The following is a 24,540-nucleotide window of genomic DNA, read 5'->3' as shown; positions in this document are numbered from 1 at the left end:
CATATCTATCGAACAATTCACATTTGGTTAAATGCATAATGTAGTCCCCATACATAAAAATTTATTAATTTGTTTCCTATGTGTAAATATTATCAATTTGGTCCTTGCTGTTATGAAACCATTTACACATTATTAATTTGGTCTTGTATGTGTAACGCTTAATTTGGCCGCTAGACATATAAAATTTGGTCCTGCATTCTTAGAATGCATCATTCAAATAAGGAGTAAATTAAGAGTGCACTATTTCTTAGGAAGAAATAACATGTTGACAAGTAACAAATAAGTAACTTTGCATGTATAGAGATCAATTAGGTTGAAAATGAGTTCAAATAAAAGATTTTATTGAAATTTCAAATTAAATGAGTTGTCCTGACTCTTGTTATTACATATTGTATTGAAATTTCATACTAATTTTGCATCATAAACACATAAAAAATTTAAGTTTTATAAATTTTACTTTTTTATTTAATGAATCTCATTCATAATTTTTCAAGTTTTAATAATTTTTAACCCATGATATAAAGAATATGTTAATAGCTTACTCTTCAACACAAATACAAGCTCGGAGGGTGACAATCGACATGACCTACATGAAGTGTTTAGTTGAGGAAAAAAATAAACAAGAAAAAAAATGAGAGGAATTATTTTTTTTTATTTTTTTCTTTCAATTCATTCTCTTTGCCATTCAAATTTCAAACTTTATCTCACATCTTTTATTTAAATTAATTTCTTTCCACCTGATCAATCAGAGCCTATCCTGGGATCAATTTGAATTAATCTTTTTTTTCAATGTGTGTCGAGATAAAAAAAAGAATATAAATATCTTTATAAAAATACTTTTACAAAAAGAAAAAAATGAAATAATTATTTTTGAAGTTAAAATTAGTTATGCATAAGTTAATTATAGAAACTTTTACGTATAACTTTTCAAAAAAATATTTTTAATTTATATATGAATTAATTTTTTTTATTATAATATTAGTATGAAGTTATTTTCTTGAAAATAATTATAAATTTTCGTGGGAAGCCTTAAGTGGATATAAAGTGGATATTTCCTCGCAACTTGCGTCTAACTGTTGGTATATATGAGCTAATTTTAACTTATAAAAAGTTTTTTTTCTATTATCTTCTCCTAAAATTGCTTTTAGATTTCTTAATAATAATAAGTTTATACAAACATGCTTGCGTAAGAAGGCCCGGTTTAAAGGCCCAGGCCAAAAGCCCCCTGACACTGCCGAGCAACAGTGAATTTGGCCACCATACCATACCATGAGCATAAGGGCGCGCGCGCGCAAAGGATTAGGGTTTCGAACGTAGCGATTTTGGAGCTTCCATTTCGATTTATACTTGCGCACGATCTGGTACTTTCGCTTCTCTTACTGTAGCTCTTAATAATGCACATTTTCGCAGGCTTTACTTTCTTTCTTTTTTATCTCGTAATCTTGCGAAAGAGATTGAAGAAAAGAAATCATATACAGTTAGTTTTATTGATTCTCCATGGGATTAACTAGGCTATTCTACGTAGCAAATCATTCTCATGTGAAATTTTATAGTAAAGGCTCTGTATTTCTTAGGGAGCAGTAACATTGTTATTCACATCTCAAATTAATTTAGATAATGACATATCTTAATCTCCAATTAAACCTAGTTAAGGAGGGAGGGCTTTGGAGTAAATGTATTGCTCTTTAGTTTTTACTTTTAATTTATCTGTCTCACTATATTATGTAATTTTTTTACGTATATTTTATATATAGTTCAGTTTCTTATTTCTTACTTTTGTTCCTTTTCCACCTTGTTCTCTGTGTACATTGTCCTCCGACAAATAGTTAAGCAACAATTTAAACTGGCCTCTATTTTCTGGGCAACTCTCTGGCATCTTAGTTAATTCATTTCTCAATAGATGTTTTTGTCTTTGATTGGCCTGTTTGAGCATTGTTATCCTCTTGATTTTTTGTTTCGAGTTCTCTCTTGCCTGTCTCTGTTACTTTTGTTGTTATGATATGATGATCCCTGGATTAAAAATCAACCATATTGCTACTCCTTGATCCATACCTCATGACACAGATTCAATCAAAATTCTTACTCTGCTATTCCATTTGGCCTCTCATATTGTTTTCCCCCCTTACCATATTTTCTATCTCTCTTCTATGAATGCTTCTGGCATCTGTGCTTCCTTCACAGTTCCCCTGCAAGTTTGCTTTTCTAGATGCAAAAAATGCCAGGGACAAAGCAGAGAGATACATCCCAAAATCCAGACTCACCAGAGGGGAACAGTGAGCCTGAGAAACCTACAGATTCTGATGAGCGAGTAGACTTTGATGGGGACAATGATCAAGAGGAGACAATGGAGGAAGAAGTTGAGTATGAAGAAGTAGAGGAGGAAGAAGAGGAAGAGGAAGAAGAGGAGGAGGAGGAGGAGGAAGAAGAAGAAGAAGAAGAGACTAAGCTCTCAGATAAGACAAGAGTGGCAGACACTAAGGATGAAGTTGAGAAAAAGAAGCATGCTGAGCTTCTTGCACTTCCACCTCATGGGTCTGAGGTTTACATTGGGGGCATTCCTCAAAATGTTTCTGAAGAAGATTTGAGGGTCTTCTGTCAATCTGTGGGAGAAGTTTCAGAGGTAAGATACATGAAATTCTTCTTTCCTTTTTTTCCCTTTTTTATGACTGCCTAAACTGATTAAACTTGTACAGGTTAGGATAATGAAGGGAAAAGAATCCGGTGAAGCAAAAGGTTATGCTTTTGTGACCTTCATGACAAAGGAATTGGCATCTAAGGCTATTGAGGAGCTGAACAACTCTGAATTTAAGGTATTTTGGTACATTTGTCATTGTTATTTTCTCTAATTTCTAGTTGTTACCTTGTTCATTGATTACATCATTTACTCCAGTGTCCCCATCTTTTAATATGTTTACCTTTTAGTTTTAAAGTATTTTATACTCTAGCCTGTAGTACTGTTATCTGAATTAAGTCAGTTTTTTTATTATTTTTTTTTCTGAGTTTCCAGGGAAAAAGAATAAAGTGCTCCACATCTCAAGTTAAGCACAAGTTGTTCATTGGTAATGTTCCTAAATATTGGACTGAAGGAGATATGAAAAAAGTTGTTGCTGAAATTGGCCCTGGAGTAATTTGTGTGGAACTGTTGAAGGTTTGTTGACATTATTTCGATTATATGTCGTATGGTTTGATTTTATATGGGTTAACACCTTTTTAAAGTTTGTTCTTGTTACCAAAACTATGAAGTGCATTGTGTGGGTAATTTGTGCCTTGACCTGACAAACTGTTTCATTGTTACAGGACCCACAGAATTCTAGCCGTAACCGGGGATATGCTTTTATTGAGTATTACAATCATGCTTGTGCAGAGTATTCAAGGCAGAAGATGTCAAACTCAAACTTTAAACTTGGCAGCAATGCTCCAACGGTGAGCTGGGCTGATCCAAGGAATTCTGAATCATCTGCAATCTCTCTGGTGATTTATTATATTTTTAATTAAATTTTATAAATAACTTACCTTAAAATTTTGTAGAAAAAACTATCTGTAGGCTGCCATATATGATATATGACTTACATTATGCTGAAGTATCAATCTAGATCATAGTTGTTGATAGGCTTGCATGGCTATAGTTTAGGATTTAGCCTAATGTGAAGATCATATTTTTCATCTGCAACCTCTTTGTGCGTTGTATAGCATAATGCAACTATTTGAATAATGGCTCATATTTTGTGAACAAGATATGATGTATTGATTACTATTCAAAATGACAACAATATGCAAATAAACATAAAAAATCTTATATGTAAGAAAGACTATATTTACATGAAAATAATGGGAGTGTCTATAGCCAGTGCTACTCCTATTTATAATTTTCATTTAGAATGCCTTTTCTCTTCTTTGTTAATCAAACTAGTAGTTTAGAGAAATTATATAAAATTAAATTAAATAAGACTGACGATAGACACCATTTATTCGTTTGTGCTCTCAACTGATTAATGTTATTTCATCTTCTCTTTCTATGTACTTTCTGATCACCACACAGTTTCTTTGTCTTTTTTTCCACTGGGTAAAACACTTACACCTTGATTTTTAGGATTAAAAGAAATATAAATAAAATTGATAGAGAATTTCAATTATTTAATGAGTAATTTTGCATTCTTAAAAATTTCAAAAGATTTTCAAATAATATCATAATAATTTTAATAAATTATTCTTTAGTTTAAAAAGGTCTCATTTATAGGCCTATATAAACATTGGGCTGGCTCTGGTCCTTGGTCAATCCTATAATTTTGAGTTATAACAGCTGCAAATGGACAATATAAAATAAAATATAATATCCAAAGGTACATTCAAAAGGCAAAGATCAACAGAGGCAATAAAAAGAGAATACAGTAAGCAAATGTTCTGAACCTGCAAGAGGACACCTCCGATCAACACTAGGAAATAGAACTTAAAGCAGTAGGATAGTCCATGCCAAAGGAAACCATCCAACCTTGCAATTAAACAGTGAGACAGCCCATCTTACACCATGCAACATACTTAGAATGACATTTATCAAATGGTGTGTCGTTAGTGCTAATTTCATCACTACTGCTTTGGTAAAATTGCAACTACCAATTGCCATTGAAGCTAAGGCAAAAATGGTCCAACCTATCCAATTTGTGTTTTTAAAATTTCAATACACAACTTAATACAAAGGGTAAATGACTATTTTGGTCCCTGAGAGTGTAAACTGGTGACAATTTACTCATGGAAAGAATAAAACTTCTAATTTAGTCCTTGAATGTGTACCAAATGTGACAATCACGTCCTGCCGTTAAGTTTTTGTGGGACTATTTTGTCATTAAGCTATAATGATCAATGACCAATTTGAAATTGAGTTGTAAAGTTCAGGGACCAATTTGTCATTAAGTTGTATGACAAGACGTAATTGTCACACTTTTTACACATTCAGGGACTAAATAAAATTTTCATTCTTTCAGAGACTAAATTATCATCGGTTTACTCATTCAGAGACCAAAATGGTCATTTACCCTAAAAAAAACCTGGTTAGGTATTTGGATTCTCCATTTTCTGTCTTTTATCGCAATACTGCTTGTACATCTTCTCTGCTATAGTATATTGCTATCTGTTTTTCACTAATGAGCAAGTGGTGCTTTTTTTATGAAAAGGGAGAGTTATAATAGGATGAGGGATCTTTATAAAAAAAATTAGTTACTCCTAATAAATTATTATTTATTGATTAATTAGTTACTCACGGAACAAATCCAAGAGATAGCGCCGAGATGCATGCTTTTTGCAGATGACATAGTCCTCCTTGGAGAGTCGAGGGAGGAGTTGAATGAGAGGTTGGAAACTTGGAGACGAGCTCTAGAAACACATGGCTTTCGCCTAAGCAGAAGTAAATCGGAGTATATGGAATGTAAGTTCAACAAAAGAAGGAGGGTTTCTAACTCAGAGGTGAAAATAGGAGACCATATTATCCCTCAAGTCACACGGTTTAAATATCTTGGGTCTGTAATACAGGATGATGGGGAAATTGAAGGGGATGTGAATCATCGCATTCAAGCAGGATGGATGAAATGGAGAAAAGCATCGGGGGTGTTATGTGATGCAAAGGTACCGATCAAGCTAAAGGGAAAGTTTTATCGGACTGCGGTAAGACCGGCGATTTTGTACGGAACAGAATGTTGGGCGGTCAAGAGCCAACATGAGAATAAAGTAGGTGTAGCGGAGATGAGGATGTTGCGGTGGATGTGTGGTAAGACTCGACAGGATAAAATTAGAAACGAAGCTATTAGAGAGAGGGTGGGAGTAGCGCCTATTGTAGAGAAGATGGTGGAAAATAGACTTAGGTGGTTTGGGCATGTAGAGAGAAGACCGGTAGACTCTGTAGTGAGGAGAGTAGACCAGATGGAGAGAAGACAAACAATTCGAGGCAGAGGAAGACCCAAAAAGACTATAAGAGAGGTTATCAAAAAGGATCTCGAAATTAATGGTTTGGATAGAAGTATGATACTGGATAGAACATTATGGCGGAAGTTGATCCATGTAGCCGACCCCACCTAGTGGGATAAGGCGTTGTTGTTGTTGTTGTTGTTGTTGTACTGACTTTTTAAATTTTTTAAAATACTATTAGTAAGTAAAATTATTTTTGGGAGGGCTTAAAGCGAGGGTTTTATCTGTCCTAATAAACTTTGGTTATTGTATTTCATGTTATATAGTCTGTGCAGCTGTTGTGATTATGTGATTAACTTTCCTGCTGTTTTCCTCATGAAATTTGTTGAATTTTTACTTTAGTTATGCTTTATAGAAATGTGTATAACTGAGACTTAGTTCTTGTTACTAGGTAAAATCAGTGTATGTAAAGAACCTTCCAGAAAACATTACTCAGGATCGTCTCAAGGAGCTGTTTGAACATCATGGAAAGATCACAAAAGTGGTTCTCCCTTCTGCTAAATCGGGTCAAGAAAAGAGCAGATTTGGTTTTGTTCACTTTGCTGAAAGGTCAAGTGCCATGAAGGCTTTGAAGAACACAGAGAAATATGAAATTGATGGTAGTTTTTATTTCCCTTGATGAGTACCTTTTTCCAATATTTTTTCTTTGGTAATAGTGGACTGGACTGTTATATATGGTAAGCATTGTTGTTTCTGGGGATGGACAGGACAATTGCTGGAGTGTTCGCTAGCAAAGCCACAAGCAAATTCACAAAAACCAGCTTTACTTCCCACTTATCCACCTCATCTTGGTTATGGTATGGTTGGTGGTGCTATAGGTGCAGGATATGGTGCTGCTGGCTTTGCACAAGTAAGTTGCTCTTTGACTGGTAGAGTTCGACCTTTAGTTTTGCAGTATTCTAAAAAAACTGAGGGTTGGAGATTGGCCAGGAATATGCTTCCCATGAACTCACTGCTGCAACTGTGCTGTCTCACCTTGATAGGTTACAGGAGTGAGTTGCAGTTATTAATTGTAAAGCATGAAATTTTTTATCAATTTGGATGATGAATGCCTTGAACAGTCCCACTTAATTTTACTTGCCGTAAATTATCCCCAACTTTTCGTTTGCTTTTTCTTTAATTTAGTTGTAGATGGACTTGGGTTGCCCTCAACCCACGGAGAATCAGGTTAACATGATCTTCAATTTGTGGATTTAGGGTCTCTTGACAAGTTGAAACTTGTATTGATATCTACGTTAATTATATTATCATATGTATTGGTAATAGATATGAATCATAGTAGTCGGATTATTGTATGATTAATATCATTTGAACAATTGGTGCATGGAAAATTGTAACTGCTGTACCCAGCTGATATCAATCCGCTCTATGCTCACTAGCTTTTAGTCAAGAGTTTCATTTAAAGCAATGAAATGCACTCTTCTGTTGTTTTAGTAACACTGCAAATGTACTGCTCTATATTTTTTTTTTTATCGGCAAATGTTAGTTTTGTTAGTAGGAGGGATTGAACCCACAACTTTCCCCTCCTTTCTTTCTCCCTTAATCATCTAACCCACCTTATATCTCCTTGTACTGATCTATATGTCTCTTACTGATGTTGATATGCCTAAATGTACAGCCACTGATGTATGGTCCCGGACCAACCCCTGGTGGCATGGCAATGATGCCAATGATGTTATCAGATGGAAGGATTGCATACATAGTGTGAGTGTCATCATGATTTATCTTGTTTTAGATGTTCAACTCATTATTCCTATTCATGCATGGTAGCATGTTAGCCTTTTCCACATTAGTATAACAATTCACCATTGGCACCATCTACTGAGTTTGTTTCATTTCTTTTGTAATTTTGTGGGGTTATACCTATAGGCAACAGCCAGGGTTTCAACAGCCTGCCCCAGTATCCCGACATGGGAGGAGTGGTGGCAGTAGCTCCAGTGGTGGGAAATGCAGTAATGATGATAATCGCAATCGTGGGCATGGCCGCTATCATCCCTACTAACTTAATGGGCTTTAAGGAGCTAGCAAAACAAGGTTCGTTCCTGTTTGTTAGTGGTTTACCTCCTCCAATGCTGAATAAAGCTTTGTGGCTGAACGGATAAAAAATTCTGGATAACGAATCCAGGGGAATGAAATTACAATTGAATTCATGTATATTTGTTGAAATTCATACATATAATGCCGCCTTCCATTTTCTTCATTTTTCTGATATGCTATTTTGTGTCCATCAGGAATTGCACCTGAGGCCTAAAAGTGTTGACGATTCAAGGCACAGCGCCCAACTGATTAAGACAAACAGGGCGCTGCTGTGAATGCAGTTATGATTTTGTAATACATCTACCTAGGGCCAAGATTCAGTTAAGCATCTAAGTCAGGTTTTCGTATAATTTTACTTATCTTGTCCATCAATTTTTTGATCTCAAATTCTTAAAGAGACCACAGTGATCTATCTGAAGGACATGATAAATCTTACTAGATTGATGAAAAATTATGTAGAGGTGTTTCAGATGTTTAGCTTGCGGTTCATGTATTCATGTTTCTAACCGTCGTTCTAGAAGAATTGGAACGATGTTTGAATGAGTATTGGTGCCAGTGCAAAACAAACTCCTCTTGTCGAACCAGAAAAGTTGCATGCTGCGCTATTTTATCGTTAGAAGTAGAAGAACTATCTACGTTCAATTCAAGGAGTTTACTTTAATACTGTAATTCTTTTCAAAATAATAAAAAAAGTATAATACATTTTCATACACTCCATTTCAAAAGTTGCGGACTCGTGAAAGAGTTAAAAAAAAAATAAAAATTCAACACGTTAGGTTTGACTAAAAATTGAAAGTACCTGCTGAGGTAACGATGATACAAATTAATAGTCATTTGCTAAGTTTGTAATGCAGTATCATAGTACAATCCAATCTTTTCCATGCCGAGGCAATTGACAGTTTATACTTGTTAAATGCCGATACAATCTCTATTTTAGACTTTTTATGATTTGTACTAAAATACTTCTTGAATGTTCATAGAATTACTAAATGACTGTTAACTTGTGCCTTCAGGATTTTTAAAGATTTAGACAACTCTAATACATTAATTGAAATTATGTATTTTATAAAACACTTTATTTTTAAATGATAATAAATATATCAATAAAAATTATTAGTATTTTTTATTCTTAAATTTAATTTTTTATTGTAATATGGTACTTTATTTTTAAATAATAATAAATATATAAATGTACTGAATGAACTAATTAAGTATTGTAATTTTTTCAAATCGTTAAACTTCATTTCCAACTCAAATTAAATTCATGCGTCCCCTCAGAAACAATTTTGTGCAAAATGAAGACCAAAAAATATCTGAAAAACAACTAAAATTTAATTGGCAGATAAAATAAACACAAACGATTAATAGCAATAGTAACAATAAACAAAGGATCATACCCAAAATAATAATTAATAAATCTCTTTATTAGCATAAACTCTAATGTTCTGCATAAGCCCCGTTGTGTTGGGGCAAAAAAATCTTAAATATTTCAGGATCTGCAAAGACAAAATGGCCAAGGAAGCAAAGTCTTTTTCGCTTCCCTTTTACAGATGTCCATTCCTACATATAATAAACTATGGATCATGCCCAAGATAATAATCAATAAATCTCTAGATCAGTATAAACTCTAATGTCTTCTGCTGTGCTGGGCAAAAAATCTTAAAGTCCCAGGATCTGCAAAGACAACCAAGGAGGCAAATCTTTTCGGTTCCCTCTTACAGAGGTCCATTCCTTCACATGTAACTTCCATTTTATGCATATAGTAGCCTCCTACATGCAGACTGCAAACGTAGCAATGCTTCCAAATATTCACATGTTCTGCATTAGGACTTTAGGATGAATAAAAAATGCTGCATACAAACATAGATATCATGTTAGGCAATGCCGATCCACCGTTGACACGTAGAAGGAACAAACAATAACGCAAATGAGGGAAGGGGGAAAACTCCACACATGGCAAGGTAGAGAGCAGTATTCTATAATCTCATGAAACATTTCAATCTGAATAGGAAAGTTTGATCTTCCCACTTTTCATTTGAAAACAAGATATATACATGACCAATCAACAGCTTGGTCCAATCAGCTTAACCACCCAAAAAAGGAAACCAGTCACAGAAAACTTTCAACAACACAATAACCATTCACCCATCAGACTGGTCCAGCACAAACTAGCCCTAGCCTAGACAAGGTTTGTCAATGCCAAGTGGCATGTTCTTTAAATTTTCAGGAATGCAGGCGTATATTTTCATCGACAATAAAAGTCGAAATGGTGCCCTTACTAATAGGTTTTCTAAGCCAGTCGAATTTATTTAAGTTGGCTCCTAATCAGATGAGAAGGAAATTTGTCTAAATTAATATTGAACTTTTAAAATTACAAATTCTAGTATGCAGACTTGACTTCGTTACTTCTCTCATTCTAACAATAAACTAGTGCTCTTAAATTACATGCAGGCACACAATTATGTTTTGCAGTTTAACCTGTAACTTTGATCCTTTCACATTTCCATAGCCAATGATAAAGAACATTTCACTGTAATCATACTGTTGAAATAGAAGACTTAGCAACATGATACTAAAAATCACAAACACTTTATATTGTACTTAAAACAATTCAATGTATAAGAGACAGTAAATGTAAAATAATACTTTAATTTGTACTTAAAACTGAAAATCGAGATGCTATTCATGCACATGTAACCACTGGAAAAATCCAGTTAAGATTTGCATATAACTTAGCACAGATAAGAATACATGCAACTGGATTAATTTGTAAGGGGCAAGCATTGCTAATCAAACAAAAACATTTAAGAACCTTAATGAAAAATTCGAAGATACATAAATTAATTAGTAAAGTATAAACTAGTAGCCCATAAATGTCTTGTTATGCTAGCTATAAAAGCATGGATACAACAGTTATACATAGTTAAAAGCTTAGGTGGAAAAAAAAGAAAAAGAAGCTCTACACAAATAGTGACAATACTGACTCTGTAAATGCTTACTTGTTTCACTAAAATTCTTCACATGCAAGCTGAAAAGTCCTTTGGTGGCTCAATCCAGATGTTCTCAAAAGGGTCGTGCTCTCCCCAGTCATGACACTGTTTACGGGGATAGTATCTATAGTCACCAAGAGAGAATGATATGCAACGCTTTCCATAGAAACGAACTTTGGAGAAGTAGACACTGTTCCTCATTATTCCAATGAGGTCAGTCCTTGAATGAGATGACAAAAAACTAGCAAAAAGAGTTACCCCATCTAGTGTTGTCATCTCTTCCCATTTCATTAATGTCTGATCTAACTTAAAAATAATGGGATTTTCACTACAGCATGTATAAATTACTAATATATCTCCTTCATGCTCTGCCATAAATTTTCCCTTCCACCAGTTTTTGGCAAAAAAGTTCTCTGGGCATTTGGGTGGAGGTACTGCCAGAACACTCCAAGTACATTCAACTGGATCAAACACACCAAGCCAACCTGTGAGGCTCAGACAATAAAATAGCCCATTACAAAACACAAGCTTATTCCAAATGCTACTGACAAAGGGCAAGCGGTTTTGGTAATTAACAGTGGTCCATTCTGTTGCCCCAGGATAACAAGTGCTAATAGCTACAACAGTAGGACTAACATGCTTAACAGTAAACAGAACACAGCCAGGTGATGTTGGAGCACAAGAGAAGGCCACAATCTGGTATGTCATCTCAAATCTTGGCAGTTTGATCAGCTCCCGAGTAAAGGGATTAAAGAAGAATACTCGGTGAGTTCTGGGCCGGTATAGCAATAACCAACCATCTTTTGTATAACAAACTCTAGAGCCATTCAACTCTGGCAACTCGAAGGTGAGTGTCTTATGCTGCACAGGGTCATAGAATTCATAACAGTCACCGAATTTTGGAAAATACATAAGCCATGGTGATTGGTTTACTACACGTACATCACTGGCAACAGAATGCCATCTCTTGCAAACAGAAGAAGCCCGGATGTTATCCACTAGAATCAATCGGGACAAGATCGATTCTAAGAGTTCAGCAGGGAGATCAGCCCAGGATTGCAGCTCCAAATTTTCAGTTTTCACCTCAGCAACTGTTTTTCTTCTATTATCTGTGATTGCATCGCTTAACCTAAATAATAAGTATTAGAGATGCGCATACAAGATAAAAGTGAAACAAATTCAACAAATGAACTTATGCAACAAGATCTATAAAAGAGCCAGAATTTTGAAACTAGAAACAGTTTAGAAAAATATCAAATGAAGAACAGGTAAAAAATATACAGAACAAAGGCATAGACATCCAACCAACTTATATCTCTTCTCAAAACTTGTAAATTTCTCGGAGGCACAAAAGTTTCCAGGCTTATGTGATGACAAGTATATAATACCAGCATTATACAATATCATACTGTCACCATTAAGAACTCTAAAACTACCAATGATATGGATCTACAAGAGCATCCCACAACCCTCAACCCTAGAAATGGCTATTCAAAGAACCAGTCATGACGCACCAATTAAAGCTCCAAGAGAAAGGACAACATATCAATAGCAAACTTCAAATACAGGAAATAAGTATGAAAGAAACATGAAAAATTCATCAAATTGGAAATGAGATAGCATACATGTAGTAATCATCACTTAAAAGTAAGCATAATATTATTATAGATAATTGAAATTAAACACAGCTATTTACAAGTTACAAATTCCAAATCTCAGCAATTCAAATTAAGTCAACCCATTATTCAACTCAATTGTCAAAATCCAATACTGATCCCATCCACAAACCCTAGAAAACATTCTCAATCACAAACTAAGTCAATTAGGGCCACACAACTTATTTTCATTTTTGCGAAATTTAAACTCAATAGCAAAAACAGAACTAAAGAAAAAGCAACACATCCTACAAATCCGTACTGATCCGGCATTAAAACCCTGTGGAAATGCTTCATGTCCCTATAACTATGCAAATTATTTAAATAATAATAATAATAAGAGAGAGAGAGAAAAACATAGTTCAAATTGGGGCTAAGGATGAAGAGAACTTACAATTTCAACTTCCTCTTTCGCTTCCCCGACATTTTGCGAAGGCAATTGGATAATGAAGTTGCGTTTGAGAGGCTGAAGAACGGAGTTGCTTCCTACATTACACAAAAAGGGCACATGAACAACACGTGTGAATGGCTCACACTTGTACAAATATATACTAACGTGTGAACGCTTCCACGCCCGCCTCTACACCCATGTCCCATCATGGTATCTTGTGCTACATTTTTTTCACACCCGATGCTAACCCTGTAAGATTTTGTTCACTCTTGTCTTTATTTAATTCATTCTTTCTTATTTTCCTACACTCAACTCACCACATCTAATCATTGGTTTTTTTTTTTTTTTAAGTTGAGGTTTGACTATAAATATATTATATTTTTTATTTAAACATATATTTGATTAACTATGGTATAATCATAAATTCAAACAGTTTATATATATATATATATAAAATCAAATTCAGAAGAAAAAAATATATATAAAAGCACAATTTGACCCTCTATTTATAGTTTTGCAGCATGTGTTGATTGATTATCTTGAATTTTGTCTGATTTTATAATCTAAGTCTGAGTTAAATTAATGGTTGAAATCTATATACAAATGAATAAAAAAACAACATTCATTCCATTTAATGATTTAAATTATATATTTACTTGTAGTTATTATCGATCAAGATGATTAGAGTTTAATTAAAAAAAGTTGTTACAATTCACATGACTTCTTTTGTTATTTATTTTAAATTATAATAAGCAAACAGGTAATAAAAAAGTTGTTACAATTCACATGTCTCTTTATCTTTAAATATTTTTATATAAATTTTAAATTATATCATCATTTATACTTAATTTTTTAAAAAATTTATTAAAAATATTAATAAAATATAAAATTACACGTGCATTATATAGACAAACTAGGTGGGTCCGTGCTCACTAGAGAGAGAGAGAGAGAGTAAATAAAAAGATGGAAAAAAATTCTAACAAAATAAAAACACATAATTCTTTGATTCTTAGAGGGGGAAGTCGCAGGGGGAGGGTTATGCAAGTATTGGGAATTTTCAACCAACAACAAAAATATCATTTTATTGTTAATGAAATCATAGGTGGTGCTAATAACAATATTGGTAATACCAATAGTAGTTTCCCTGTGCCATCAGTGGGTAAATTTGCAGAAGGAGGAAGAGGCCCACGGCCTTACACTAAACGGGCAAAATAATTATGAATGTCGCCCCAAAATTGTCTTCTTTTCAAGGTTTTGGAAGGAATACTTTGTTGAAAAGAAAAAAAGAATCTTCGTCTTGTTGCAAGCATGGAAAACACATTGAGAAGCTTGTAAATTGGACCAATAAACAAAGTCTACAATGATGCTTACACGATTCAAATAACAATATAACTCTTGCACATTGCAGTAGCACCCAAGCATAAGCTTGTTATGAACGAGGCTTGCTCTCATGTTTTTAATTTTCGTTTGATTTGATGCAGCATCAGCATAACCGTCACAATGCAAATCTTTAGTTTTCCATATTTTTCCCCTCCAATTAATTATAGAACACGAATCACTTGCGTAGCAACATTTGATTGTGTTATTGTAACTTGTGAGCTACCTTTTAGAAAGGAATGTGGGCATCAGAACTTGTTGTTTTGGATATGATATGATATTATTTTATTTTTATCGGCGGACATGCTATAATTAACCATCAGCGTCCTTTGAACTAGATAAAACCATACATCAAAAAATTTAGTTAACCAAAATGTGTTTGATATAAATCTTCTTAGTTTCACATCCAAAGTTCCATGTATATTTGACGGGCTTAACATTCTAATCTATGTCATATATAATGGGCTGTTTTTCAAAAAAAGAAGAAGAAGACATATATAATGATCATAACCCTTCGAGCTATATGTGATTCTAAAAATCATTTAAGGAATAAAGTTATGTCTATCCTACATACTATAATTTTTGGTTTAGTGATAAACAATAGATCCAAAGAATCTAAACGTAGATATTAAAAATCCCCATTGGATACAAGTTGTTACTCATGTGAATATAATTTGAATATGAATCAATTTATAACCAATTATAAACACAAATACCGTAATACTATACTCAAATTTTACCTGTTTTTATTCTTATACAAGCAAAAGAATGAAACCCGTTGGATGTAATTCAACTATCAACCATAGCTTTTCAACAGAAGCATCGCTTTTGGTTAAAAAGCATGCACATTGGTGGTTTGGCGCGCGTAAACAACTCAATCAAACTAAAGAAGCTAATGTCTTTTGAACTATATAATGACATAATGATGCAAGGAGACATCGATTGGCAACTTGAGCTAAACTAATATCATGAAATCGTGATATCAACATAACATCATAAACCCTTCGAAGGTGAAGTTCTCACTTCCTGGGCATGATTGAAATGTGTATTAAGATGAGGATTTTGATCTTTTATATATGTAACATGATGTGAATTCAGCAAAAAAAAAATGTAACATGATGTAGTGTTGAAAATAAGAAACTTAAAATGACTAACATTTGTTCATATATACGTATGAATTTAATTCAACTATACTGATAATGTAAAAGTTTTTTTTTTGTACTTTGTTATTCAATTATAATTTGGTATGTAGGGTAAGATTTTTTATTTATTTGTTTTTGTAATTTTTACTTTAAAATATGCATTTAAGATGATTTGTAATTAGTTAATACGTATGAATTTAAGATCATTTGTAAATAGAGTTTGATTTGACAAAAAAAAATTAAAATTAAATAGAATTTAAATTTAGTCTAGACATTTTGAGTATTAATCTTTAATGAAAATTAAAGTTATATTTCTATAGTTAATACTTAAAATTTTTTATTGCATATATTATTAGAGCAAAAATTTAATTTTAAATACAAAATAATACTAGAACTAAGAACGGTTGAAACACCAGAAGTATTTAAAATTTCTCTAATGTATAGTTGAAATGAGACATGATAGATAATTAGCTATCCTTCATGAATAAGCAAAGAAAGAGAAGGGAGGCTTTCTTTTTTTATTTTTCCCGAAGAGAAAGGATAATTTATTACATTCAACTATAATTGTTTCTAACTGTCAAAAATAAAATAAAAACTATAATTGCTTCTAGAAGCTAATTGGTGAAGATTAAGATGAAGCTTCCATCCTTATAGGAAACAGACAATGGCAGCTTTGGGTAATTGGGCCTAGAGAAATATCTAATTGTGTGTATGTGTATCTCAACGTGCTTTGACTCCGGTGACTCCAAAACCAAAAATAATTTGTCTTCTTAATTCGACCTAAATCGTAAGAATAGTGAAAACTTCTAGAAAGAAAGTAAAGCCAGGCTCGCTCAAGCTGTTTTGCTTGGCGTGACGGGAAATATTCAATGATGATAATTATAATATTTCTTTTTTCAATTTTTTTTATAATATTTTCATTTGCACCATTCATTCATAAAAATGAGTAAACTTGGATATTAGTAAGTAGTAATTGCATGTTTAGTTTTTAGGTAAAAAAATATTTTTAAGGGCAAAAGTAATTTTATTAAAGGATAAAGAGCATTACTTTTGATTTTATTTTATTTTTATTCATTAAATTTATATTAAAACGTGCATATAATATTTATAACTTCAATTCAAACAAACATGCACTAAGTTATGGGAGTAGATCTTTTACAATAGAAAAAAAATATTACCTTTTTAGTCTTTAATTTTTTTTTAAATTATTTTTAGTTCTTGAACTTTTTCTTATTTATTTTTAGTTCTTTAATTTTTTTACTGATTTTTAGTCCTTAAAAAAACTATCCTTACTTTTTTTTCTTAAAATAATTAAAATAAGAACGAAAAAAGGGCCAAGGAATAAAAATAAGAATGAAAACAAAGTTAAAAAACTAAAAAACTAAAAAATAAAAGACTAAAAACAATTTTTTTTAAAATAAAAGGTATAAAAATAACTTATACAGTATTATAACTTATAATTTCACCATTATTTTCTAAATCTTCCATTTTACAATAAAAAAATATTATATTGATAAAATATTATGTTTGATGAAATTAAGTAATATTGTGTATATTATTGCAAAAAAAAAAGTATATTAATGTACTTGATGTACATGGCAATTGTGAGTAGACATGGCAATGGGGCGGAGTGGGTACGTTTATTATCTTCTGAATTTTTTGTCCCGACTTCCTAACATATCCCCCATACACGTACTTGATACTCAACGGGTTTAAGTTTATTGTCTTATCCCCGTACCCGTCGGGTACCCGTTGGATATCGGGTATCCCCGACCCCGTCCCATACACGATTCAAATTAGAAAAATATTTTTTTTAAAAAAATTTATTAAAAATTTGATTTTAGAAAAAATAAATTGATTGTTAAACATTTATTTTTAACTACTTATATATCAATAAATTTATTATAGCGTGTGTCTACTAAAATAGTTAAGAAAATAATATTAAATTATGTGAAAATTCTAAAATAAAATTAACTAGTAATAAAAATTTTATGTCTTTTAATTAAATTATGCAAAAAATTTAAAGATTTTAAGTGGCAGGGCGGGTTCGGGGTTGGGACGAGTCTAATAATCTCATACCGGTACTCGACTTTTGGTTATCGGGAAAAATCTAAACTTAAACTCATATTCAATCAACTCGAATATTAACCTTTAAAGTCGAGACAAATTCCAGCGATACAGAATTTCTTGCCATATTTAATTTTAAGAAGTATACAACTCCGTTACCGGTACGGTTCACTAGTTTCGAATTAAATCCATGCCAGATTGATGAAGTGACAAGCTATGCCTAACGGTCCAATTATTTTAGAAAATATATGTTGTTTTGTACAACAAAAATTATAGTTTTACAATTTATAATATCTATACTTCTTCTATACAAATAATAAAAGAAATAATTTCATTTGGTGTCCAATTTTTATTAGACAGTTTTACTTAAATCACTTTTTTAAGTTTATCAAATTTTTCTTCTAATTAAATTTTCATTATTTTTATTTTTATTTTCACCTTTTTTTATTAATTATATTTAATTTCTGGTTTTTTCTTTTATTATTATTTTTAAAATTTAGAGAGATACAAAGTATCTCTTCCCCTGGTATAATATAATAATAATGTCAAAATTTATTTAATGAGTTCTGGTTGCTCAAATACTTTCTAGTTCTATCTTTATAAAGGTCATTCTTTATTCCCATAGTCGAAAAAATGCATAACGAGAAAAATAAAAACTAAAATTGAAAGAAAATGTTGGTATTTAAAAAGAGAAAAAAGACTATGTATTATCAATTTAAAAAAATTTTACAAGTGTATTATTAATAAAATCATTTAAAAATAGTTAATTTTAATATACTTATGATACAAATAATTTTAAACAAAATACTTCAAATATGATTTTTAAAATAATTAATGCAAACGTTATGGTTTTTTTAATGCAAAAGTTAATATTTTTTAATTATGATTGAATTATAGTATAAAAAATATTTATAATATTATGTTTTAAGAGAAAATAGGTTATGTATTGATAATGTAAAAAAGTTTTATATTATTATTGGATCACAATTCATCATAATTAATATATGATTAATTTGTTAAATTTTATGATAAATATTTTAAAAATAATAATAATTTGTGATTAAATAAAAATATCAAATTATTTATTCTCCTATAAAATATGTATATAAGGTAATCACATGTAATGTTGTGATTTCCATCAAGCTTTTTTTTAATTATTTAATATTTACTCAGCAATATATAAATATGCGGATTTTGTAAATTTCTTTTTGGTCTATAATAATTCCGTACCTTATAGCTTTTCTGTAAAAAATAATCCTCCGATCAAAGGGGAGAGAGAAACAAATATGTGTGTTAGATAAAATAAAATCTTAACGTAACATGTTCTCTCAGGTGTGTACATATCCATGTGAACATGTCCATCTTGTAAAGATACCTCAATGAATTAAAGAAACAAAATTTTGAATAACAATATATAAGTTTCATTTTTTAATGATTATTTCTAATAAATAAAAAAATGCAAGCAACAGTTGTAAGCTTCCATCATCACATAACTAACCTAATTATTATGAACATTTTTAGATCACCCACGGGTAAACTCTTCTTCTTAGTTAACATCATTAAAAACGGAACATTATGTTGGACAAAGACGCCGAACCAACCAGCAAGCAATGAAGAGCAAGTTTCGACATCTCAATGAAATTCGTACTCATGTTATCAGTTCAAACTCGTTCCTATTTTGACAAACAATACCCAAATAGTTAAAAATAAATGTGTAACAAATATTTTTTTAAAATCAAATTTTTAATATAATTTTTTTATAATTTTATTTTTACAAATCTATGCTGGGAGTGAAAATATTTGATACCCAACGGATACGGAAAAACAAATTTTAAGTAATTGGATATCAGAGACAAATACAAGTATATGTTAGGAACCAGGAAAGCAATACTTACCCCACTTCATTACCATGTCTAACCAAGCCGTTGGGCAGGCCATCAACAAACAACAACAATTTAAGGGTGGAGAAAGTAAAAAAAAAAAAAGGTGATTACCTTTAAAATATGCAAATAGTAAAGCAAGGGCGAGTAAGCGTTTGGCTTCGCCATTGCTTTCGTGTACGTTTGACGAGGACAAAAAAGATGTTTGTCTTCCTCATGTTCTCTCTCTCTCTCGCTTTGGAAACTAGAAAGTTGAAAAGCTTTCATTCAATATTTTTTTATGAAATCATTTTTATTTTTTTTGTGCAGTCATTCATTTTTATTTAACACATTTACTCGTTTCGCACTAAAGCATAAGTAAAATAATTAGTTTATATCCTAATTAATAAAATTAATTAATACCATTTAGCTTTATTAATTTTATTAAAAAATATATTTTTTGCTAATGAAGATAACTAATTAATTTTATTTAATTTTATTAATCTTTTTTAAAAACTAATAATTTATATCCTAACTTTTTTCAATCGGACCCCAAAAAAATTTGTGAATGTAATTTTTTCAATAAATTATATATAATATATGTATACGAATATTATTTTAATAAAATTAATTAAATATTATCTTAATACTTGTTTTATTACCACTCTCATTAAATTTGGAATTCAACTTATAATTATAATTTTGTAGTTTACCTTTTCCAATATCAAAATAGAAATCATGAAATATATTATTATATATATACATGTATTGTATTTATGTATTTTTATAATTTTCTATTCTAAAATATATTTCATAAATTAATTTTTAATAAATAATGAGAAATATTTTTTTTATTATACACACGTATAAAAGTACACATTAATTTCTTATATAATTAATTTTATTTAATAATAACATTTTTATAAACCAAGTTAAAAATTATACATTTATACGTATATTATCGTTATATTTATAAAAGTTAACAAATATAACAATCAATAATATATAAGAAAAATAACAATACATTTATGTATATATATACAAATTCTATATTAATAAATCCTTGATCTTAGTGCTATTAGGTTCAAGTAAGATCCCAAATTCAGAAAAAAAATATTATTAAAAAAATTCCATTAAAATTGACCGGTTAAAATTTAAAATAAAGATTAGTTATTAATAAAATTAATAATAATAATACTATATACTAATAATATAATAATAATAATATATTAAATAAAATTTACTAAAAATTAAAAAAAAAAGATACAAGACTAATTTACTCTAAAAAAATATGCTGTTAACATCTTTAGTTTTAAAAAATGTTTTTTTTTTCAAATAGTTTAAAAAAATGTTGTTAACATATGTTTTAAACTTTTTTTGTTTGAAAAAAAAAATCTACTTCATTTCGTTTAAAATAGGATAAAGAGTGCAACTTAGTATATGATCAAAGACACAAATACTAGCATAAGACAATGGTGTTCTTGCTAATGTAAGAGCAACAACATATCTATTAAACTTAAGATCACTAACTACCGATTAAATTAAAACTATTTTATGTTACGCGCTGCGTATCCTCGTCGATAATAATGTTGTAACAAATAAAAATCCTCATTAATAAAATAGTACGTTATATTATTAATTTTGTGTGTGTGTGTGAGTAGTACGTTATATCATTATTTAAACACTAAAATAGTTGAACATGAATAGTTATTTGTGAAATTCAAAACGAAACAAAACCACCGCTATAATAATAGCGTGAGTAAGCAAGTTGAAACCTCTCCCTCCAAATTATATATACTCTCTCTCTCTCCTCACGACTCACGAAGGCACCAAGTCACAGACAATTTCCTCACCCCTTTCCCAATACTTGTCTTTGTTTCTCTCTTAATAACCACCCTTCCATTTCGAACTAGGATCGATGCTACAGGTGGAATCACTGGTTTCAGCTTGCGCCGGCGGATCCAGCGATCGGAAAATCGCCTGCGAGACCCTGTCCGACAACGTCCACCCCACGGATCCGCCGGAGCCCCACCCGGATTCCCCGCCGGAGTCGTTCTGGCTCTCGAGAGACGAGGAATACGACTGGTGGGACCGCAACGCCGTTTACGAGCGCAAAGAATCCACCAAGGCCAGTAATAATAATTCAACAAACCTAAACCCTGCCATCAACTCCAACAACAACTCCCAGCGTTTCTCTCTCAATTTCAAGTCCAAGGCTTCCACCATCATTGGCTTACCTAAGCCGCAGAAAACCTCCTTCGTCGACGCCAAGAACCGCCGCAACCACAACAAGCCCAGTAACATCAGGCTGTTCCCCAAACGCAGCGTTTCGGTCGGAAAATCGGAGTCTGGATTCGTTGAACCGTCTTCGCCCAAAGTCTCTTGCATGGGAAGAGTCAGATCTAAACGGGATCGAAATCGTAAGTTGAGAAGTTCACGAAAGTCTTCCCCCAACACAGACGCCAAAGAAAAACCAAATAGAAACGGAAAGAAATATGGTTTTTTTGAAAGTTTTCGTTCTATTTTCCGGTCCGGTCGAAAAGATAAATCGGACCGGAAAAAAACCGATCTTCTGGCCACGGACTCAAATATTGAGACGAAGAGCGGTGCCGTTAACTACTCGTCTAGAGCGCGGCACAGCACGTCGAGCTTGAACGAGGTGTCGTTGGAGGAGCCAGTCTCGCGAAACAGCGTGTCGGAGAGTGAACCGCCCGGTTTGGGTGGCATGATGCGGTTCGCGTCTGGGAGAAGGTCTGAGTCGTGGGGAGTGGGTGATTCCGAAGGCCACGTGGCACATAGTATTGGAAGAAGCTAACCGTTCCACGAAGTGGGGCCCTTGCCCTTGGATGCAAGCAATTGATTAAAAGATTATAAGAATCTCGCGACTCGCGAGTCTTTTGGCCTGGGACCCAGGCGTTTGAAGAGTGCTTCCAGGGGGTGACGTGGCGCCTTGAACAAATTTTACTTGTTATTACTGTTTGAAAAGTAAATCCATTTTCGTTTTGTACTGTGCTTGATGGAATCCACTGGGTTGACTCTATTTTATAGTCACAAAGTTTTGTTTTGTAAATATACCCAAGTCATGAGTGGTTTTTGTTTCTTTGAATTGAGCAGATATATGTATGTTTCAATAACTCTATGAATTGTCCAACGGTGCATGCGTTGCTGGTTCCTCTCCTTTTCAAGTAAGCAAAATTATTAAGCATGGGTGTTAATGTTTTACTGTTTCTGAATTCTATCTGGTTAAGGTCTACTAGAGCTGCGCCCATGCACAGTTTTGATGAATTAAAAGATCATACATGGAGTCGAGGAAATCCATATTTGAGCCGCGGATACCATTTTGAGGTTAGAATACTGGTCTTGTTTCTCTTTACCTCTCATTTTAAAGAAGCAAATTATTTATATATTTATCTGTTAGTTTAAAATTTAATGATGGTATTAATAAGTATTTATCTTATTATATCTTTATAAAAAAAAAAGGGGAAATATTAGTTAATGAAATACCCAAATAATAACGAGAGATAAAGGATATATCAAATTACAAATAAATTTAACATAACATGAACGAATTAATTTACGTATAATAACCTTAAACGGTATGTAAAGAGAAATGGAAGAAATGATTTTAATTTTTTAAATATCTTGTAATAAATATTTTTACTTACCAAAATTAAATCAATGTATGTTTTTAGAATATTAAATAATTTAGTTTAATATTTACTTTATAAAATGCTAAGAGAATTAATAAAAATACGCATCAATAAGAGGATATAATATTATTCGTGATGTATGTAATGTACATTAGGAAAAGAGATTTTTATTGTATGCTAACGTACACACCCTGAGAAGTGATTTCTTTATAAAAAAGAGTAAATATTGAATTTAATTTCTTTTATATATTTACCGTAAAAAAACCCTTAATCAAAAAAGATTTTGAATTAGTCATCATATATTTTAAATTTTCCCGTCTCTTAAGCTGGCGTGCTACGTCTCCATGTTTATGCAATAATTTTATGGCAACGAGTTTACATTTACCAATATATACCTTCTTTCAATATAATCTCAAATTAATAATTCAGTTTTTTTTATTATTTGCAGTCATTCAGAGTGCTTGATGACTCTATAGAACACTGGCTATCGATATATCGATCTTAGGAAAATACAATTAAAAAGCTTTTCTTTTTCACCTATTATGTCGACAGGTTAATTTAAGTTAGCAAATGGAACATGCTATAAAAAAAAATAAAAAATTGAAGTCGTATTAATTCCATAATTTCGGTTTGAAATCAAAATGCGTCAAATTAAGGGGTTGCATTTCATCATACGTCTACTGATTTTTATATTTCAGGCGACCGGAAATTAGAAGAGAGTTGAACCTCAAATCTTATCTTAGCATCAACTCGGGTCGTTGCGTTGATCTTTATGGTAGAATGACGGTGTTACAAGGTGGAGCTGGACTTCAAGACAGGGAGGTGGCTTTCCATTTTTGAATTTTCCATTCACATGTCAAAGGAGAATGATTATATACACTACTAATCCTCTCTTCAATGCCAAAAATGTCAAACCCAATGACAAAAGATTCAACGCTTTTCCTTCATAACTTGCCGTTGAATCATGTTTGCAAGCTGTAGCTAGTTTTATTTTCAGCCATCAGTTCATAAAACAAACTTTTGGGTTGTTTCTAGTTTTCTCTCCTTTTTTTTTTTTAGTTAGACGGTGAAGGTTTTGACTGAGGAGACAAGAAGCTTCACCAACAGGCAACAACTAAGGTTGAAACACGTTTGCATTCACACATACAATCGTTCAATAGGCTACTGTTATACGCTTTGTTGAGACTATTAAATCAAAACGATGAATGAAATCCAAAAAAATCAAAAGTAACATTATTATATTAACGAGACTGAAAGCGAAAGGCATTGTTATGCCTTAACATCGTGTAGAAGCAGTTCAAATTAGACCGTGACTTTTATCTCCTACATATCTATAACAATAGATAAAGGAAATACTCATCTCAAAAATTATTTTTGATTTCCACTTTTACTTAGCCAATTTTACTCCTGAATCAAT

The 24,540-nt window shown here is 31.9% G+C and overlaps 3 protein-coding genes across 7 annotated transcripts; 2 read left to right on the top strand and 1 right to left on the bottom strand.

Moving 5' to 3' along the window:
• The first annotated feature begins 1,198 nt into the window (after positions 1-1,198).
• Positions 1,199-8,559, top strand: LOC114407214 (heterogeneous nuclear ribonucleoprotein Q). 4 transcript variants are annotated; one of them, XM_028370242.1, is made up of 10 exons: positions 1,199-1,361; positions 2,207-2,620; positions 2,694-2,810; positions 3,008-3,148; positions 3,298-3,471; positions 6,347-6,554; positions 6,663-6,805; positions 7,574-7,659; positions 7,825-7,989; positions 8,187-8,559. In XM_028370242.1, the coding sequence occupies exons 2-9, from the start codon at positions 2,207-2,209 to the stop codon at positions 7,955-7,957; spliced, it is 1,416 nt and encodes a 471-aa protein (XP_028226043.1). In that variant the 5' UTR covers positions 1,199-1,361; the 3' UTR covers positions 7,958-7,989; positions 8,187-8,559. The 4 variants fall into 4 exon arrangements, with proteins under 4 accessions (XP_028226043.1, XP_028226044.1, XP_028226042.1 ...); XM_028370243.1 differs by having other exon boundaries at positions 2,182-2,620; positions 3,298-3,423; XM_028370241.1 differs by having other exon boundaries at positions 1,827-2,620.
• Positions 8,560-9,386: 827 nt separating this feature from the next.
• LOC114407213 (F-box/kelch-repeat protein At1g57790-like) lies at positions 9,387-13,257 on the bottom strand. Its single transcript, XM_028370239.1, has 3 exons — positions 13,032-13,257; positions 10,992-12,111; positions 9,387-9,842 (listed from the first exon to the last, which is right to left on the bottom strand). Exons 1-2 carry the CDS (start codon positions 13,061-13,063, stop codon positions 11,010-11,012), a joined length of 1,134 nt encoding a protein of 377 aa, XP_028226040.1. The 5' UTR covers positions 13,064-13,257; the 3' UTR covers positions 9,387-9,842; positions 10,992-11,009.
• A 7,921-nt stretch (positions 13,258-21,178) lies between these two features.
• On the top strand, positions 21,179-24,157 carry LOC114407212. 2 transcript variants are annotated; one of them, XM_028370236.1, is made up of 4 exons: positions 21,179-22,458; positions 22,588-22,658; positions 22,722-22,818; positions 23,822-24,157. In XM_028370236.1, exon 1 carries the CDS (start codon positions 21,392-21,394, stop codon positions 22,286-22,288), a length of 897 nt encoding a protein of 298 aa, XP_028226037.1. In that variant the 5' UTR covers positions 21,179-21,391; the 3' UTR covers positions 22,289-22,458; positions 22,588-22,658; positions 22,722-22,818; positions 23,822-24,157. The 2 variants fall into 2 exon arrangements, with proteins under 2 accessions (XP_028226037.1, XP_028226038.1); XM_028370237.1 differs by lacking the exon at positions 22,588-22,658.
• The last annotated feature ends 383 nt before the right edge of the window (positions 24,158-24,540 follow it).

The sequence above is a fragment of the Glycine soja genome, chromosome 3 (genome assembly GCF_004193775.1).
Source record: "Glycine soja cultivar W05 chromosome 3, ASM419377v2, whole genome shotgun sequence".
Classification (NCBI taxonomy): domain Eukaryota; kingdom Viridiplantae; phylum Streptophyta; class Magnoliopsida; order Fabales; family Fabaceae; genus Glycine; species Glycine soja.
Note: the sequence above shows the minus strand (reverse complement) of the source record. Positions and strands in the feature narration are given on the sequence as shown.

Coding starts and splice junctions, on each gene's coding strand:
- LOC114407214 (XM_028370242.1), top strand. CDS start 2,207: ATGCAAAAAATGCCAGGGACAAAGCAGAGAGATACATCCCAAAATCCA. Junction 2,621..2,693: donor CTGTGGGAGAAGTTTCAGAG/GTAAGATACATG, acceptor AAACTTGTACAG/GTTAGGATAATGAAGGGAAA. Junction 2,811..3,007: donor TGAACAACTCTGAATTTAAG/GTATTTTGGTAC, acceptor CTGAGTTTCCAG/GGAAAAAGAATAAAGTGCTC.
- LOC114407213 (XM_028370239.1), bottom strand. CDS start 13,063: ATGTCGGGGAAGCGAAAGAGGAAGTTGAAATT. Junction 12,112..13,031: donor CGAAAGAGGAAGTTGAAATT/GTAAGTTCTCTT, acceptor CTTATTATTTAG/GTTAAGCGATGCAATCACAG.
- LOC114407212 (XM_028370237.1), top strand. CDS start 21,392: ATGCTACAGGTGGAATCACTGGTTTCAGCTTGCGCCGGCGGATCCAGC.